We start from the raw sequence: 19,776 nt of genomic DNA, 5'->3' as shown, positions 1-19,776 counted from the left end.
GTTGCACTTGGGATGTGCTGCTTTCATCTCTTATATCCAGTGTCCAGCATGCAGTATGTTGTAAATATAGGAAGGAAGGCGGGAAGGAGACAGGAAGAAAGGGAAGGAGAGAGGAAGAGAGGGAGGAATATATTAAAGACTGCATGATCCCCATTTTCTGGATCACATATTCCTGGAGGAGGAGTTCACAGGTGAAATGGATATAACATCTCCATTCACCCAGTGGCTCTGATCTAACCCTCTAGGGTCAGCCTTGGTGCCTTCCTTTCTTCATGCTACACATCAGACCCACCAGCAAAACCTCTGGGCTCTCTCTTCCCAACCATCTCAACCCTGCCCTGCGGTGACCATTGTCCAATCCACCATCTTTCCTTGCCTAGATTTCCAACTGCCTCCAGCCTGTCCTCCCTGCCTCTACTCTTTCTCTGCTCTAGTCTATCATTGAAGAGGCAGTCAGAATATTCCTTGCAGAACCCTTTGATGCCAACCCCCTTCCCTCCTCTCCCCCTGCACTTATCACTCAGAGTAAAAGTGAAAGTTCTTTCTATGGCTCATCAGGCCTCGAGGTGACCTGTGCCCACCCCCACCTCTCTTTTCCTTCCTCACTCACCCCACCCCGGCCACGTTGCCTCCTCCCTCCCTTACTCAGCATCATTCACGGTCCCACTGTGGGAAGCTGAACAACGGTTCCCAAACACGCCCCTGTTCTAATTCCCAGAAACTTCTGCAGCAAAAGGGACTTAGCAAAAGTGATTAATTAAAGGATCCTTCATATGAGGAGATTATCCTGGATTATCCTGCAGGCCCAAACTAACAATTTTCCTTATAAGAGAGACCAGAAGAGTCAGATTGGAAGGCAAGGGGAAGCTGGGGACTCCATGCTTCCATTGCAAGGGGCGTAGGTTCCATCTCTGGTCAGGGAACTAAGAACGTGCATGCTGCACAGCACGGCCAGGAAAGAAAAAAATAAAGGTGGAGCTGGAAGCTGGGGAGAAAGGGAGATGTGACGTGGGCCATGAGTGAGAAATGAACACTGCCCCTAGAAGAGTACTGAGCTGTGCTCAGATACTCAGTCCTGTTGGACTCTTTGTGACCCCGTGGACTGTAGTCTACCTGGCTCTTCTGTCCTTGGGATTTTCCAGGCAAGAATACTGGGGTGGGTTGCCATTTCCTCCTCCAGGGGATCTTCCGGACCCATGGGTCAAACCACGTCTTTTGCATCTCTGCATTGCAGGAGGATTCCTTACCACTGAGCCACCAGGGAAGCCCTCTCTAGGAGCAAGGGTGGGTGGCGGGTAGGGGGGGAAGGAGGTGGGGTGGTGGGGAGGGCGGTGGGAACAAACTCTCCCTGGAATCTCCAAAAGGAACATAGCTCTGATGACTCCTTGTTTCAGCCCCCCAAGACTCACTCCCGATTCTGATCTCCAGAATGTTGGAGAATAAATCCGTGTGGTTTGGAGCCACTGTGTTTCCAGCAGTTTGTTAGGGCAGCTGCAGGAAATTAACATACCCATTATTCTGTTCTATGTTTCTTTATGGCACTATCACCACTGGGCATATTTCATATTTACTTCTTTATATGTCCATCTGTTGTCTCTCCTGCTACAAAGCAAAGTGCAGGGGAGCCTGGACTTTGTTTTCTTCCCTGTTGTACACCCAGAACCTGGTCCAATAACTATCTGTTGAATGAATACATAAATGAGATGTTTTAATTCATTGATCAACACCCGGAAGTGGCTGAGCCTCAATACGAGGTTGGTTGAACACACAGTTATTAACTTGCATTCCATTTTCTCTGATCTGTCCATACACAAATGAGTGCAGGTATAGCTGGGCCCAAGCTGTTCAGTTGCTAAGTGACTCTTTGCGACCCCATGGACTGTAGCCCACCAGGCTTAGACTTTGTCCACGGGATTTCCTAGGCAAGAATACTGGAGTGGGTTGCTATTTCCTTCTCCACGGTATCTTTCTGACACAGGGATGGAACCCATGTCTCCTGCATTGGCAGGTGTATTCTTTACCACTGAGCCACCTGGGAAGTCCAAGAAGAATTCATACAGGGAGTCAAAAGAGGGTGAAAAGCCTTTTGGGTTCACAGTAGCTGGAACATTAATGGAACATCAGCAGCCCAAGTGGTCCAGCCCAAAGCAGCCCAGGAGGAGAACAACCCCAAAACCCCAGCAACAAGCCCACTAGGAAAATGGTGATCCCCATCCAATGCAGGGGTTCCAGCACCCACTCCTTGGAGCTGGGAGGAGCATGGAGCTTGAGCTGGTCACCCTCATGCCCTCCACTCCTGGGCAGGACCAGTCACTTGTCCTCATGTTATGCATTTCCACTTTCCATGGAATAAAGAACTGCAGTGGTGGTGGGGTGGGGGTTGAGAAGCTGAGATTAAGCCTGTCCTTCTCACTGAATGATGCTGAGTATCATCTCTTAAAAGGAGTTCACACATAGGAGCTGAGGTTGATTTTATATTATATGACCCCTTAGCAAACTTAAGAGTTAATTAGATCCAATATTTGCTTAGGGAACTACGGATCTTAAGAACTTAGAAACCATATTTACTATCAAATAGTTTTTCCTGTGGCTGGCACCAGTTGGAGATGCCAATACTTCTATTTCCTCCTAGTTCTGTTTGGTTCAATGGCGGTGGCAGGCTAATTTCTGATGAAATCAACACTTTGCCAAATATACAAATAATGGTCTGATGTGCCTGGAATGATGGTGATCATGACAATGATAGTTCATCTTCAGGGACCAGGATGATAATGATTCAGGATGCTGATGGTTGCAGAGGTACATGGATGCCTCGGTCTTGAGGAAAATATACCCAGTCCTCACTTTTGAAGGGTTGCTTCTTTCTTTTTTGAAACTAACACAATGGTAAGTGGATATAAAGGCTGGAAGGCGACTTGAATGCCCCTGTTTGAACTTTGCCTCCTCCGTAGAGCCTCTCTTGACTCTTTCGTGCACCCTCGGGCACTCCCAGGATATCCACAGCACTTTACTTGCTCACTCCTCTATTTCACCAAAATTCACAACTTGCAAGTCTGTCTCCTATACCACATTGTTATTTCTTGAGAGAAAGGGCTCTGTTCACAGACCCATGTCCCTCCCAAATGCTCAACACAATCCCAGGCAAGGTTTGCCAGGTAGTGAAATACAAATCTAACACTCTGCTTGGTGCTTTTGAAAAAGGACCTGTGTGGTCAAATTTTAGACACGATTTATACACCAAAAACAACTAGGAAAAAATACAGAGTAGGAAATAACTATATATTAAATTAGCAATACTTACAATTAGTGCATTTCATTAGAGGAGTTAATCGGAAACCAGAAAGGGGAGAAATGAGTGTAAACTGGGGTTTTCATCGGTTCATAGAGTAACCAATTTTGTTAGCCAGGAGTAGTAGGATTTATGAATATGATGTCTTCACATTAAAGAACTGTGTCAGTACGAATTTGGGTGGGGGGATGTTGGGAAAAAACTAATCTTGATCCATAAAGATGACCTGTTTAGCCCTGAAATGCTTTTTATGTCTTGATAATATTCATAACCGCAATCTTTATTAGATTACAGTCTAATACAAAGATCATCAAAGTTCTTTGTTTAAATATCCCAAGGGTTAAACATTAACCCTGACACTAAGTGTCTTACTACCAGTGAAATCGTTTTATCTCAGCAGATATTTTAGTTATATTGGTGTCAAAAGGGCAAACTGAGTAACAGAGGTAACATTTATTGACCATATATATGAAGGACTGTCTGTGAACTTAGAAACACCCAGGAGGAAACACTGGTGCCCGACTATAGTCTTGACTTTCACAAACCGTAGTTTTGGTTTGCAAAATCACGATGATGAAGGAAATTTAACCAGACAGGAAAATGGTACTTGACATCTGTCACAAAGGAAAGGATTTGAGCAACAATTTCTGCTCACTCATAAGCGAACTTTTTTTTTAATATTGATTTTTTTGCTCATCATGGATGTTTTCTGGCATCCATTTTTAAATTTTTTATTTATTTTTTGGCCAAGCCCCACGGCATGTAGGGTAGTAGTTCCCCAACCTGGGATCAAATCCATGCCCCCTGCGGTGGAAGGATGGAGTCCCAACCCCTGGACCACCAGGGAAGTACCCTCAAAAGGGAACACTGAGAAAATGCTTTGCCCCTGGTGCAGAGAAGCGATCACAAGACACACACTTTAAATGTACTTTCCAATTCTTGTAATTTTGAGCCGTTCTGGGTAAACCGTGGAATGACTCATTTCATCAGCCCTACTCTTGAATAGATACTGACATCCAAGGACCATGACACCACGCATCTTTCCCTGGTCTCTCAGAGCAAAATAAAGCACCAGTTAGGCCATCTGCACGTGCAGGTGTGCCTGTTTCAGGACATTCCTTACCTTCACAAAGAGGTTAATCTCGGGGCTTGCGGAAGCCGATTCGCTTCCTTCTGAAACATCATCAGCAGAATAGCTGGTAGGGGAGATCTCACGGGTGGAGAAGGCTCTGCTATTCTGGATGGTGAAGCTCGAAGGAGAAGGCATGTCTGCCTCCATCTCGCTTCCATTCTCCTGGGGGTCTTCTAGGTCAGACCCCTGGGGCTCCCCTGGGTCAGACCCCTGGGGCTCATCTGGGTCAGAACCCTGGGGCTCCTCTGGGTCAGACTCCTGGTCCTTGGTTGGTGAGAACAATTCTTCCAAGGAGATGTCCTCATTCTTTGTGGGTTCCCCTGGGTGGGGGTCCTGAGCCTTAGAATATGCTTCATCAGGCAGGACGTATTCTCCTGTTTCTGGCTGTAAAGAAGCCGAGGTTCTCCCATGGCGCCCAACAGTGTACACGGCCACAGAGTCATATTCTTGGCTTTCCAGCTCATTGACATATAAGTTGTCTTCCCTCCTCACGTCTTCATGGACTTCATTGTAAAGGGGACCTCCGTTTTCTGCTGGGTCTGAATCCTCATACACCCTCTCTGTTTGGACTCTGTTGTAGATGGTGGTGCTGTAGTTTTCGTCATTCATGTTTATTGATCCGATAGATCCTTTCGCAAGCGGACCCGAGTAGGTCTGAGATGAGGAGAGGGCTAGAGGATGATGCAGTGCCTCACAGAGGAATCAACAGACTTTTGAAACACAGCAACCAGCCACAGCTATCAATGACAGGTCTCTAACAATCATTTACCGGAGACTTTAGTCGGCAAACCTCAAGTCCATTGGACATAAGATAAAGCTTACACAGCCAGTTAACTCCTTCACGCCTGAGGGTATTTTCAAGCAGACTCTGTGGTTTTTCTCACTGCCAGCAACTCCAAGATTCTTGGGATCAACTAGAGGTTGAATTATCTTCCCAGGACACATTGAAATTCTGAATAGTTAGCCATTTGTCATTAAATAGGGCTCCTTCTTCCAACTACCTCCAAATGCTGACAACATTCAAGAAGTCCCTGCTGTTCAGTGGAAAACAATTCTGTGCAATCATAACTCATCCATGCAGAGCTGAATCTGTTACTCAACACAACTGTTTGAGCATTGATGCCCTGTGATAAATGAGCTGTATATGTTCCAGTTAGGTAATGCATGCGATTTATGTTTCTTATCTGGAAACACCATGAGGGGGTTCAATGGCAGAAGGAAAAGAAGATAAGTGCTCTGTTCCATGGTCACATCAGTACAGATCACCCAAGCTAAGGCACTCAAAGACTTATGGCTTGGGTTTTTTTTTTTTTTTTCTCTTCAACTTGCATGTGAGCATCACAGTCAACACGCCTTCACAACAACCCTTTTAGGTACAGGATACCAGGGGAGCACTAAACTCTTGAGTTAGAAGATACACTCTCTGTCCTCAAAGGACTGCTAAAGCAAAGAACTGTATGCACAAGCTGTCTAGTTGATGTCATCTACAGATGCCACGAACACACAGGCTCTTTGTTTTTTAACCTGGTACTCTAGTCTGCTGATTCCTCCTTCCCTTGTACACACCATGTACATCGTTCTCTTTCAAATAATAACCCAGGTGGATTGTAAAGGGACTTTTAATGTCCAGAAATCATGTGAAAATTGAGAAGTAACCTGCCTGGTTGACAGGTTTCAAAGCACCTGATGAGCATCTTATCGACAAAACTTCATTGTACCCTTGCCTCCAGTGCTGCATTCAAGAATCTTCTGGAGTGAACTAGAGCAGGATTTCTAGAAATCTAGCTTTGTGGATAGCTTAAAGAATAGATAAAGCAAAGATGCCAGAGACAGACCTTAAAGTCTATCGATGCTACCCCTTTATTTTATTAGAAAGTGAAGTTTGTTTAGGCCCGAATACGAAAGTGATCACCACAGTTCCCCTAGTTCCCACAGTCAGGTGTTTATAACTCAGTGGAGCCCCAGTTCAAATCCTTCTCACGATCTTAGCACTGGAGAAAACCTAAACGGTCATTCATTCTAAATGGTTTTACATGTGAAGGCAGCCTGGAACCTAGAAAGGGGAAACAAGTGGTCCAAGTTCTCACAATGAGTTAATACTAAGCTGATTTCGATTGTGATTTCTTAACCTCCAGCTCAGGGATCTTCCCGCCACTCGCTCCCTTTCTAAGTCAGTATTTTCCAACCTTTTCTCCTGATCATACAACCTCCCAACCAACCCCGTCCCTAAAAGATTCTTTTTAGATATTTCTCCCATGTAATTAAAATACTGCCGATATACTACATATCTGTTTACATACTGTATATACATTTGTGCTTTATACATCAAAAAAAAAAGTAAGATTTTTTTTCACTGAAGAACTAGTTTTCACTCTTCCTCGTGCAGTATTGCTTCGAGAATTATGTGCTTCCACTGCTAGAACCTTTCTAGATTATGTGCCATCCTGCATCAAAAATATGTGCCATCCGGCATCATTTCCAAATAACAATGTCCTACAACTTGAGCTTATGTACTTCGCATGCAACCAGGTCCTTACCAAGATGACTCAGTGTGTCCAAGGACGCGGGTTAAACTTAGGGCCCAATATCACACAGGTATTTTATACATTCAGCGCCCTTGTCAGCCCATCTCAGGACGTATCTATCATGATTTAGTTATAGGTTGCAATATGGAACCGGTCATCCTGTTAAAGCATAAATCAGATCATCTCTCTCTCTGCTCAAACTCATATAATGGCTCCTCAAAGTCCTTACAGTGACCCACATGCGTTCATGCAGGCTCAGTCATGTCTGGCTCTTTGCGACCCCATGGACTGTAGCCCGCCAGACTCCTCTGTCCATGAGATTCTCCAGGCAAGAATACCGGAAGGGGTTGCCATTTCCCCCTCCAGGAGATCTTCCAGACCCAGGGATCAAATCCAAGCCTGCTGTGCCTCCTGCATTGGCAGGTGGGTTCTTTACCACTAAGTCACCTGGGAATCCCTACAGTGACCCACAAAGCCCTGGAAAATCTACACCAGCTTTCCTGTGCCCACTCTTCTCCCCCAGCTCACCCTGCTGCAGAGGATGTGACCTCGTTGCTGTGCCTGGAACACTCTGAATCTTTATATTGGCTGTTCCCCCTGCCTGGAATACATTCCCCTTGGATATCTGCATAATCAACTCTCCTAACTCTTCTAAGTTCCTGCTTACACGTCCCTTTCTCAATGAGGCCACTCCAACTGTCTTGGGTAAAATGATGACCCATCCCGACTCCTATCTCTGCCCTCTCCCCATTACAAAAAGCCTTTACCTGACTTTCTATTTCTTTTTTCCATAATACATATCACCTTCTAATAAGATATATGCATGACTTATTTATTGTATGTCTTGAGTTTGTTCTCTGTCTCCTACCACTGGAGTATAAGTCCTGTGTGGGCACAGATCTGTTTCTGCTTTTTCATTATGGTTTCAAGTACCTAGAATAGTGCCTGGCACATATTGTTCAATACATTATTTGTTGAATCAATTTTTCTGATTGTTTGATATCTTTATCCTCTACTGGACACACAAAGCCCCATGACTATTTTTCTCATCAGTGCATACCTAAAGTCTAACAGATATCTGACACATAATAGGTGCTTATTAAATATTTGTTTTATAAATAACTGAGATGGAGAAGATGAATCTCGAATTAAAGCCATTTTACTCCTGGCCCATTTTCTTCCTGTGTTATCTCATTCAGTTTAGTTCAGTTCAGTTCAGTTCATTCGTTCAGTCGTGTCCAACTCTTTGCGACCCCATGAACCACAGCACGCCAGGCCTCCCTGTCCATCACCAACTCCCAGAGTTCACTCAGACTCATGTCCATCGAGTCAGTGATGCCATCCAACCATCTCATCCTCTGTCATCCCCTTCTCCTCCTGTCCCCAATCCTTCCCAGCATCAGGGTCTTTTCCAATAAGTCAACTCTTCGCATGAGGTGGCCAAAGTACTGGAGTTTCAGCTTCAGCATCAGTCCTTCCAATGAATACCCAGGACTGATCTCCTTTAGGATGGACTGGTTGGATCTCCTTGCAGTCCAAGGGACTCTCAAGAGTCTTCTCCAATACCACAGTTTAAAAGCATCAATTCTCTTACTATATTATAAACTCCTGCAGGAAGAAGCTGGGTCTCCCATAGCACTTTGTATAAAACAAGTTGGCTTGTTTGCGTGTAACAGGAAGAGTCCCTCAGTCAATCAATCAATCAGAAAGTATTCTGAGGGCCCTATGACTGTGACATATAACCTAGGGAAGGAAGCAAGACATACATTCATTTTCTCGAGACGTTCTAAGAAAGAACCTGTGTGCTTTCTGAAATACAGGTTTGCTTATATCACACCCATGTTTGGAAATCTTCAGTGAAAACATGTTCAGGAAGATGTCTGTTCTAATATTTTTCACAAATGGAACCAAGTCTATCTGTCCAGCCAGCGTCTCCATCAGCACTCCCCTGAATGTCCTACTCTGCAGCAGAAACATTGCTCTTCCCTGAATACACTATCCCATTTCCTGCCTCTATGCTTTTACACGTAATGGTGCCTCCAATGGGCAAAATGCTACTCATTCCACTAGATATAGGATATAAACATACATAAGACATGATCGGATATGCACACACAACTGAGGAAATTTACAAATTAGCTATTCCACAGAAAGGATCCAATTGGGACTACAGCAGCCCTGCCCATTGTCTTAGATAACTGTGGGGCTAGTGTCTAGTCTTCTGCATTGCATGTACAAAGACTCAATTTGGTAAGTTTACACAGGGCTTTTCAAACATTGTAGAACTGAGTCACCTTAACCAAACTAAAAAACAAAACAGAACAAATATCAGTTTATCAACATAAAGGCCAATTTATTAATTTACCCCTCAGAGCATAATTGCCCCATCGACCTGAATATTTGCTCAAGATAATAAGCATGATCTCTTCACAGCAGCAAAGTCTACACAGAGAATCAGTTATGGTAATATCCTCACATTATGTTTATATGATGTCTCTAGGATCTGAGACAATACCCTTAATTAAAAACCCCGAATCAGTGATTTGTGCCTTTTCTTATCCTGATCAGTCTTATTAGGAATTCTTCAATTCTATTTCTTTCTTAAAAACGTTTGACTTTATTAATAGTCTCTATTGTTTATTTCTTTGTAATTTCATTAATTTCTGCTCCTATCTTTATTATTTCCTTTCTTATCCCCTTTTTGGTTTTACTTTTTTGTTGCTGTTTGTTTTATACTCCAAGATAATTGTGATGGACACATACCACTGGCATTTAACTTTTCTTCTTTTCTAATATATGCATTAAAAAATTTTTCCTCTAAGGACAGCTTTATCTACATCTCACAGGTTTTGATATGATTTAGTTTCCTTATCGTCCAGTTCACTTCTCATCTTCTGTTTAGATTGTTTTCCTTTACCCATGAGTTACTTATAAATGTATCAATCTATTTTAGAATAGTTGAAGATTTTCTAGTTATATTTTTGCTATTGATTTTTAGCTTAATTTCACTGTAGTCAGACAAAATCTTTGATTATGATTTTAATTAAAGTTGTTATGATTTTAATCTACTGAAATTTGCTTTGAGATAAATGGGAGTGATCTCAGGGCTGCAGGATTTCAGAAGAGGGCAAGGTCCCCTGGGTTGAGCATAAGGAAAAGGGAAAGTGAGTATCTTAGATGGTAGAAGAGGCCCAGACAATGAAGTGGAGAAGGGTGATTAAGGTATGAAATGTGATGCCGAATCAAGAATTTACAGTGATGGAGATAAACCAGATTGGCTGGAGTATGTGGATTCTGGGGGAAAAAAAATATGAGAAGTTGGCAATACTGGGGTTGATTGTGGATAACCTTGAATGCCAAAATCAGAAATCTGAGTTTTATGCTCACAGGATGATACGGAGGATGAGCAGACACATAACACAGAAAGTCATTCAATTCCACAATGATTTACACTCCATCTGGCTTTAAGACAGAAACCTATGCTCAGAGAAAACCACTTCCCAGTAGCTGGTGTTGCTTATTAGAGCAATGCGGTCTACTGACACTTCCCAATATAACCACCACATTTCAATATGGGCACCAGGAGTGGGTAGAAGGCATCTGAGAACTTGGGATGGTTGTGCTAACTCAACGTGCCCCACTCCCCTGGCACTCTTGCCTCCTTGGAGATCAATCTAACACCATTCCCAACCGGTTGCTGAATAGCTTTATTTCTGTAACCTATCTAGTTGTTCCAATATTCTGAATTTCATTCCTCATGATTCTGACTCTGCCACTATAGCCTGCCATAGATATCTCTTAAAATTTCACCAAACTTTCTTACTTCTCAAATTGTGAAGTCTTCTGTGTCTTGACTTGTCATTACATTAGCTGGCCTACCTCAGTGCTACTTTAGATCATACAACCTGGGAAAAGACCTAAAGGTCCTAGAAGCCTGAGTAAAAGCCATTTATGATGTTTTATTACTTAGAGGAAATGACAAAGAAAATAGAAAGAAGGATAATATTCACTATCAGGAAAAGGAGAGATGGAATGCTCTTTGCTCAAACTTGAATTTAACTTGAATGGAAGGGACAACAAGGTTGTTTAAATAAATTTGATAAAGAAATTGAACACGGAGAAATGACGTCATTTTTTAAAGAGAATGAACCACACACCCTCAAGCCCTCAGGCAGGGCAGCCCTGCTTCATCCTCACCCTACCCTGGCCATGTTGACTTACCCAGGCTGGGAATACACCCTGAACCCCAGGGCCCCACCCTCAGTGACGTCCCCCGGTCCTCCCCTTGCCCTTCCTCTTTATTCAGACTGAGTCTTGTTTTCTCCCTCCACTTCTTCCCTCTGCTGTCTCCAACATGACCAAAGCCTGACCCCTGAGTAGCTGTCTGTCACTTCTCTAGAACCTTCTATCACTTCTCTAGAACCTTTGGTACAAAAGAAGAGCAACTGGAAGCAGATGGACTTGCAGCTGCCCAAAGAACTGCCCAGACAGCCAGCTTCAGAGAGAGGCGAGGAGAGGTGGGAATGCCCTTCGCTGGGCTTTGGCAGACAAGGGTAAAGGCGCACTGCCTCCGTGTTGAAGGGACTTGAGGAAGTACCAAGTTCACTCAGCATTTCATGGAGCATTACTGGGCTGCTTTGCAGTCTTCAGCCTGAAGGGGATGCGCATTCTTTCCACCACAGACGACTGCGCTGAGCTCTCACCCCACCTTCTTCCAGTACATTTCTCCATCTTTGGGGATTTTACTTTGTGGTGTGAAGGGTTCCAGGGTTTTAATATTTGGGGATTTTTTTTTTTCCTCCAAAGACATCCGGGAAGTTTGGCCAGGTTTTATAAAACTAAAAGTAACCTATCTCAGTCATGTTCTGAGTCATCACTCTGTACGTTGGGTACTTCTCCAGAGAGTCTACACTCAGAATCTGAGGGGCACTGGTTCCAGGACGCCCCAGGGAGACCCCAATCCACGGATGCTCAATCTCTTATGTAAAACAGAGTACAAGGGCCCTCCTCATACTTGGGTTCTGTATAGCAAATACAGAGCAGACCTTGTAACAACAATAATGCAAACTGTAACTCTGAACCATCCAGAAAAGGTGGAGAGAGGGCTATGGGCTTTGAAGATGAAACACGAGGAATGATTCCACTGGGTTGGGGACGAAAGCCCGAGTAAACTGTCCTTTCATGCTTCAGTTTTACATTTTCCAAACTGTATCGCCCAAGGCCACTGCCTTCAAGTTATTCCACAAGAAACACACTTACCTGGACATAAGTACACAGCTGTCATTTTGAGCTTCTTAGGTTCCTGCTGTGGCATCAAAGATGTCTGTGCTTTTATATTAAGGAGATTTCTTTCCATTAGAAGTGTAGTTCATGCTTATTATAAAAAAGATATTAAGAATCAGCTGTAATTCCACTATCCAAAGGTAATTATGTTAATTTTCTCTTACTCTTTTTCTATCCATATATTGTTAATTGGAATTATGGTTATCTTTGTATGCTGCTTGAAGAATATTGACATTATACAGTATATATACATGGAATTTAAGTGCATTTATATAAGAGCATTATTTTTCAGTCAATTCAAATATTAGTTGATATAATTTGTCAGTGTAGAAGATTCAAAGACATTTTTTCTTTGTTAAGCCAAATGACTTTTTAAACGGCAAAGGATTTTGTTTAAATAAGTGATGGGCCCAACTAACCAGACAATAAAATGGGAAGCTCTTTCATCGTTCCTGCCTCTGTGCACTTTCCAAGTTGTGACATGGTGATTCTGTAGCAACATCAGGTGACATTCACAGCAGCGCAGAGCTCACTGAATCCAAGGGATCTCAAGACTGCCTATGATTTCCTTTAAATATCCCTATCTACAGATAATGTACTCAATTTATCTACACGTTTAAATTCTCTTTTGGTTTTAATTTACATTTGGGTGAGGAGTGGGCAGACCTGGGATGCAGAAAAACGAAACTATGGAACTGTGGGGTGAAGAAAACCAACTGAAGGTTTACTGAACTGTTTCTTGTTTACAAAAATTATGAAGATGAAGGGGGAATGTTTCAGCAACGTGGGGTAAGGGAAACATTGGTGCCAAATAGACCCTACTCTCCCACTTACCTTTTCTGAAGCTTGGTTTCCTTTATTTGTAAAAATGGAAATAACACCTTCTTCAAAGTGTTGGTGGAAAGTTTAAATGAAAAAAGTACGTGTGAAGCCTCAATGCCTGGCAGATTGGACAGCGTGTTCAGTGTTAAGTTTCCAATCCTTCTCCCACATCTAAGCTGCACTGGTTTGAGAGCTCATAATGAAGAGGTTCTGGGGGGGTGGGGGAGGGAATAAGTAAAAGTAACATCATGACATGTTAGTATGTTAATGGAACTTAGTTCTACTCCGAACTGCATTTTTTATTACGCATTTTGGGAGTTATGTTCTTTCCATAACCCTGACACCTCCTTTAAAACATAATTGTCTTTTGCATTTTTGTATTGAGTGCGACCTGAAAGACATTTACAGACAGGATTTTGCACGATTGGCCAAGTATGCAGTAAGGCAGGTGTTACCAAGTCCGCTTTACAGGTTTGAAAGTCAAGGCTCAGGCTGCTTTTCTGGCGCGTGTTTATAACACTAAGATTAGGGCCCCGGTCCCCTCACAGCTGACGCTGAACTTTCCACAGCTCAAGATTGCTGTGATCATTAAAAGAAAAAAGTTGAAAATGTAAATTCTGTAAATGCGTCTCTGTAGAGTCAGGGAAAATATCAGATGTCTGTAACTGAACCAGAATGACAGGTCATGCAATAAAAATGAGTATGTTTTCACTAAAGGCAAGCCCAGTATGTAAGAAGCATCAAGTTCAGAAACAAGCAGCAGGCTTTAGCGGCTCTGAATGTTTCCTTTCACTCATACTCCACCAGGGGGCACTGTTACCCGCTCTCAGCACCGACCGACCTGGCGCCACCTCAAGAGCTGTTTCCTTCTTCCGGGCTAAAAATCTAGATAATTCTTACAGTTGACAGAATTCCTGGTCTGATGGCTTTTTCCCACTTCTTAATTATTTTTCGTTGAGGATAAGGTGCCTCAAATTCAAAACAGGTTTAAAATATTTTATCTATACATGTCATATTAGAGCTCAAGTCCCTCCCTTTTTAAAATTCCTTACAATTCATTTAATCAGTATTAAATTTTAAAATAAAGGAGAAAGGAGATCATGAAGACCATTTGACCTTCATATCAACCCGAGAGCAGCTCATCTTTCTATTTTACACCCGTGGAAACAATTTCAGAGAAAGCAATTTGTCCAAGGTCAGGCAGACAGTTAAGCAGAGAAGTCAAATCCAAGTTCTTTTCAGTTTCCTAGCAGAGTCGGACAGGACTGAAGCGACTTAGCAGCAGCAGCAGAAGCAGCTGAGACTATTGGAGAAGGCAATGGCACCCCACTCCAGTACTCTTGCCTGGAAAATCCCATGGACGGAAGAGCTGCAGTCCATGGGGTCGCTCAGAGTCGGACATGACTGAGCGACTTCACTTTCATGCATTGGAGAAGGAAATGGCAACCCACTCCAGTGTTCTTGCCTGGAGAATCCCAGGGATGGGGGAGCTTGGTGGGCTGCCGTCTCAGGGGTCGCGCAGAGTCGGGCACAACTGAAGCGACTTAGCAGCAGCAGCAGCAGCAGCAGCTGAGACTATTAGTAAATTCAAATGATGCCTTCCTAGACTTGTTAGACAAACAAAACAAATGGGATAGCATTTTAAAATGATATCAATTACGAAACTTCTTTGCAGCCCCTTTAAAATTTTTCTCTCTTTAGTAATTCTTTTTTCCTAGAGTCAGTCTACAAACTAATTTTGTTTTACTGCAAGTAGCTAGCACTTTACCCCAAGTCTTAGCTCCTAACATGGACAATGCTCAAATTGAATAGAAAAAAAAAGTGTAGTGTTATCTATCTAAATTCTGGATTGTTCACAACAAAATCTGATTTCATTTTGTGTATGTGTATACACATCTGTCTATATACACGTAAAATTCTATTTGTACCCAACTTCCATACCAATATTCTGTGGCACTTTTAGTGTCCTGAATTTCTGATGTTTGCAGTTTCCTTACTATCATTCAAGAAAATCTACTGTCGCTGATAATAATCATGGCATATAGTATCTGTACTAGTAGGTTTACATTCTAAGGTCTCAAGCTAAAAGCTAAGTCTCCTTGAATGAATAAACATGTACACACGACCTTGTACATGTACAGCTTACAGGTTTAGAAATTATGGGGTCACTGCAGTTTCCATCTTTCTTATTTTGACCGTCATTCTAGTCCAAAGGTTGCTCTCTCTCCTACCAGTATCTCTCAATTTAACTCCTGGTTTTACCAGGGTAACTAACCTACAGTGCAGCTAAGGATACGTCTTACTGTCTCTTTCTTATCTATCGCTCATGACCTGGATAGGTGATGCCTTCCCCATGAAACCCTGTCCCATCTCTCCAGACTTGTTTTCATGTCTGTTGCTGTGAGCATCATATTCTGCCTATTGTAACAGCCTCATCTTACTTCCTTCCCCAACACCCTTTCTTTAAATTCTTTGGCCATGCCACACAGCAAGTGGGATCTAGTTCCTCAACCAGGAATCTAACCTGTGCGCCCTGCCATGGCAGCACGGAGTCTTATCCACAGGACTGCCAACACCTTTTTTATCTTGTCGCATTTCTTGAGGAAGATAACAGTATCTTATTTATCTTTACATCCTCTAATGTTGTGCTTAAGCTTGATTATGTGTAAGAATTATACAGGGATCTTGTTGAAATACAGATTCTGATACAACAGGCCTGGGGTGGGGCCTGAGACTGCATTTCCCAGAGAATCAATCTAATAGTACGGGCTCATGGACCACGCTTTCAGGAACTAGGCACTTGTACACCTTGCATAATATTTTGCACATGGCCAGTGTTAACTCACATGTACTAGAAAATCTAAAGTTAGAACCTAAGTACAAATACAATGAGATTGGGCTACATAACCAACACTATGGCAACACCAGTGTTGGCAAGAATGTCTGAGCACCTCGATTCTCATAAAAACATCTTCAAGGATGTAAAATAGCATATTTACTTTAAGGAAGGATCTGGTTGTCTTTTTTTTAAAAACAAAATTAATGTATACTTACCCTATATCTAGCAGTTCCTCTCCTATTTACCAAAGAGAAATGAAAACACAAAAAGATCTGTACAAGAATGCTCAAAACAGCTTTATTCACAATAGGCCCACACTGAAAATTTTCCTGGTGTCCATTAACTGGTAAATGAATAAATCAATCTCGGTATATCTACTCTGTGCAGCGTGTGTGTGTGTGTGCATGTGTGCGCTCAGCTGCTGAGTTGTGTCCGACTCTTTGTGACCCCATGGACTGTAGCCTGCCAGGCTCCTTCATTGTTGGAATTTTCCTGGCAAGAATACTGGGGTGGGTTACCATTTCCTTCTCCAGGGGATCTTCCAGACCCAAGGATTGAACCCAAGCCTCCTGCATCTACTGCACTGGCAGAGGGATTCTTTACCACTGTGCCACCTGGGAAGCCTGCCCTGTGCAGTGCTGGGCACTATTTCAATGTCATGGAATACTGGCTCGGGCTCTCCCATGAGGCTGCTGCTACTGCTAAGTCACTTCAGTTGTGTCCGACTCGGTGCAACCCCATAGACAACAGCCCACCAGGCTCCTGTCTCTGGAATTCTCCAGGCAATTACACTGGAGTGGGTTGCCATTTCCTTCTCCAGTGCATGAAAAGTGAAAAGTGAAAGTGAAGTCACTCAGTTGTGTCCGACTCTTCACGATCCCATGGACTGTAGCCCACCAGGCTCCTCCGTCCATGGGATTTCCCAGGCAAGAGTACTACTGGAGTGGGTGCCATTGCCTTCTCCTCCCATGAGGCTACAGTTACATAAGGTAGAGTTGTAGCCATCCGAAGGCTTCTCTAGGGCTGCGAAGCTGCTTCCAAGACGGCTCCCTCGTCTGACTGTTGACAGGAGGCCCCAGTTCCTTCTCGCGAGGTGCCATTCAGGAAGCTGCATGAGTGCCCTTCTGACAGGGCCACTGACTTCTGTCACTGAGCGATCCATGAGAGAGGCCTGCTGCGGCCTTGCCTGGCCCCAAGCTGTCTTGAGGTCAATGCTTTTTGGTCAGAGTCGGGCCAAAGGCTCCTAATAAAAAGGTATGAACCGATACTCACAACAACAGAGGTAAATCTTGCATGCGTCATGTTAGTGAACCAACCGGATACAAAAGAACACTTACTATATGATTTTATTCCTTTTATTAATATATGATGTTACAGAGGGCAAAATAAATCTATAACTTTTTAAAAGTTGAACAATGGTTGCCTGGGGATGGGGGAGACAGGAAGGGTTACCAGGCAATTTTTCCAGAGGAATGGAACATTGTGTGTTGTGACAGGACTCTAAACGACAGAGGTGTGTGTATCTGTCAAAGGTCAGAACCGCATACTTGGGATCTGTACATTTTCGTCTTTGTAGTTTTTATTTGAAAAGGAAAATAACCCTAAACAAATTCTGTACTACCATTATGGATATGCTGCTGCTAAAATTTTCTAAGTGAAGTGTGCTAATGACAACTGACACTGAAATGCATCCAAAAAATAAGATGAGTTGATGGATGAACAGACGGCTAGATGTGAGGGTAAAGCAAGCAGAGATGTCTACAGCTGACTCTTCAACAATCCCAGGGTTAGGGACGCCAACCTTCCGCGCAGTCAAAAATCCGATTATAATCCGATTATTCATGGGTTCAGTCAACTGCAGACCGTGTAGTACCATAGTGCTATTTCCTGAAAAGGAATCTGTGTATAAGCAGATCCATGTAGATCAAAGCTGCACTGCTGAACGGACAACTATACCACAGAATCAAGACAGTGGGCATATGGGTGTTTTTAAGTTTTCTGAAGGCTTGAAACTTTTCATGAAAAACATGTTTAAAAAAAACAACCAACAACAGTGAGGAGAAATGTCTGCTTCTATCTGTACCCCTGACCCCAGCTCAGAGTCGATGCTTCTAACATCCACTTAGGCCCTGACAGCACTGTGCAGCTTACTACCTGTGTAGAGAGAAAAAAACTCAGGTGTGTGCTCAGACAGACAGAAAGCATCACGGCAAAGGCCTAGAAATATCAGTTTACATGGGACCTTCAGTCATGTACAGAGGCTCTAAGCCTCCTGAGAAACAAAGACTAACAAGAGACTGAAGCTGCCAGGGCAACCAGAGTGGCTGGGAAAACCAGAAAGGAAAAATCTGAGACCTGAATTTCATCATTCCAGGCCATCCATGATTAACAAGTACCCTAATGAAACGTCTTGGTGGTTAAGATTCAACATATGCTGACACGGTTTACTTAGAAATGTTTGCGATTCTGTGTATAAATATCTCTTTAGTACTTTTTGTTCATTTAAGCCATAATCTTTCCTCTGAGTTAATCTGAAATGGTAGCCTTCTTTGTTCATTGATTTCGGGTGATGTCACTCATTGTCTTTGTTCATTGCTATTAGTGATGTCATTCATTGCTGGACCATCCAGTGAGCTGTAGGCACCTCTTCTTATTGACTGCAACACTGGTCCTCAAAGCTGGCTGCCTCCTAGGATCACCTGGGGAGCTTTTAAAGCCATAGGGATGCCGGGTTCCCCTAGGATAGTTGGATCCAAATAGGATGACGGGTAGGAGGGTGGCCTAGACATCTGTACTTTTTATTAATTATTTATTGATTTTGGCTGTGCTGTGTGTCTTACGGGGCCTTAGTACTCTGACCAGGGATCGAGCCTAAGCCTCCTGCAGTGGAAGTGCAAGTCTTAACCACTGGCCCGCCAGGGGAATCCCTCATCTGTACTTTTTTAAAGCTCTCCTAGCGAGTTTAATATGGGTCACATAACTAGACCATAAATTTTCAAAGTTAAAAAGCCTTCAAAGGGACTGCAAAGAAAATGTAATTTTACTTGAAAAAATGGTTTTGGGGCAAAGGTTTTTAAGGTTTGTGGGTATCTTCTTCTCCCACCACTTAGAGACATATATCAAAGTGTGATAGGTTGATCAGTTCACATTAAAACAGAATAAACTTCAGCTTCAGGTTTCCAGAATTAATAAGATTTCATTGGCAGAAACTATTTCAGTTTGATGGAAACTGCCATCCAGGAGAACGCTACCAGTGGATTACCTTAAAGGTGGGCTAAGTGTGGGTTTAGAGCAGATGCCAAAATGCATGCTTGCAAAATACTCACACGTGAGATTTCAAAAGCAGTGTGGGAGGAGTCAGTATGGTAAAAAAGAAACAATTAGAATGATATTAGCCTTCGCTACAGTTCTTCCATCTGCTAGAGGCTGGGAGAATCCGTGGCCCCTGTCAGGATTATGGACGAGGAGGCTGCTCCCAGCCTGGCTGAGCTGGTGGAAGGCTCTGCTGCACGGGGGATGGACGAGCCTGCTCCCCGCCTCCGCCCTCCCTCGGTCCCCAGCCAGGAGTCAGCACCAGACAACGAGAAAGTCCAAGTGCCAGGAGAGGGGGGCGGAGGGAGCTTGTGCCTGGCCCAGAAGGTTTTACACTGTGAACTAGACGGAGAACAATGTGCTAACTGTTCTTTGTTTGCTGAGCAGGGCTGGGTGCCAGCATGGAGCTGGCCCTGAGAAGCTTCCAGAGCCTGGTAACCAGGTGTGGGGAACTAGCACTGGCTGCCTGAGGCTCAGGGGAGTGGGGAGTGCAGGGTCTGTAACAGGGGAGGTAGACAGATGTTCTGCGGAACTGACAGATTTCAGAGTTTCTCTTATTAGAGGAAGAGACAGA

The 19,776-nt window shown here is 43.4% G+C and overlaps 1 protein-coding gene and 1 long non-coding RNA gene across 2 annotated transcripts in view; both read right to left on the bottom strand.

The window, feature by feature from the left end:
* Nucleotides 1-5,150, bottom strand: part of CLIC5 (chloride intracellular channel 5) — a 169,590-nt gene extending 164,440 nt beyond the window's left edge. Inside the window, exon 1 of the mRNA XM_040249537.1 lies at nucleotides 4,413-5,150. Within this exon, the coding sequence (XP_040105471.1) occupies nucleotides 4,413-5,030 (618 nt within the window). The 5' untranslated portion in view covers nucleotides 5,031-5,150. The remainder of the gene's footprint in view (nucleotides 1-4,412) is intronic.
* Nucleotides 5,151-16,161: 11,011 nt separating this feature from the next.
* LOC120870060 overlaps nucleotides 16,162-19,776 on the bottom strand; it is a 17,879-nt gene continuing 14,264 nt past the window's right edge. The window contains exon 3 of the long non-coding RNA XR_005722709.1: nucleotides 16,162-17,133. This is a non-coding gene — a long non-coding RNA (uncharacterized LOC120870060). The remainder of the gene's footprint in view (nucleotides 17,134-19,776) is intronic.

This window comes from Oryx dammah, unplaced genomic scaffold (assembly GCF_014754425.2).
Source record: "Oryx dammah isolate SB20612 unplaced genomic scaffold, SCBI_Odam_1.1 HiC_scaffold_11, whole genome shotgun sequence".
Classification (NCBI taxonomy): domain Eukaryota; kingdom Metazoa; phylum Chordata; class Mammalia; order Artiodactyla; family Bovidae; genus Oryx; species Oryx dammah.
Note: the sequence above shows the minus strand (reverse complement) of the source record. Positions and strands in the feature narration are given on the sequence as shown.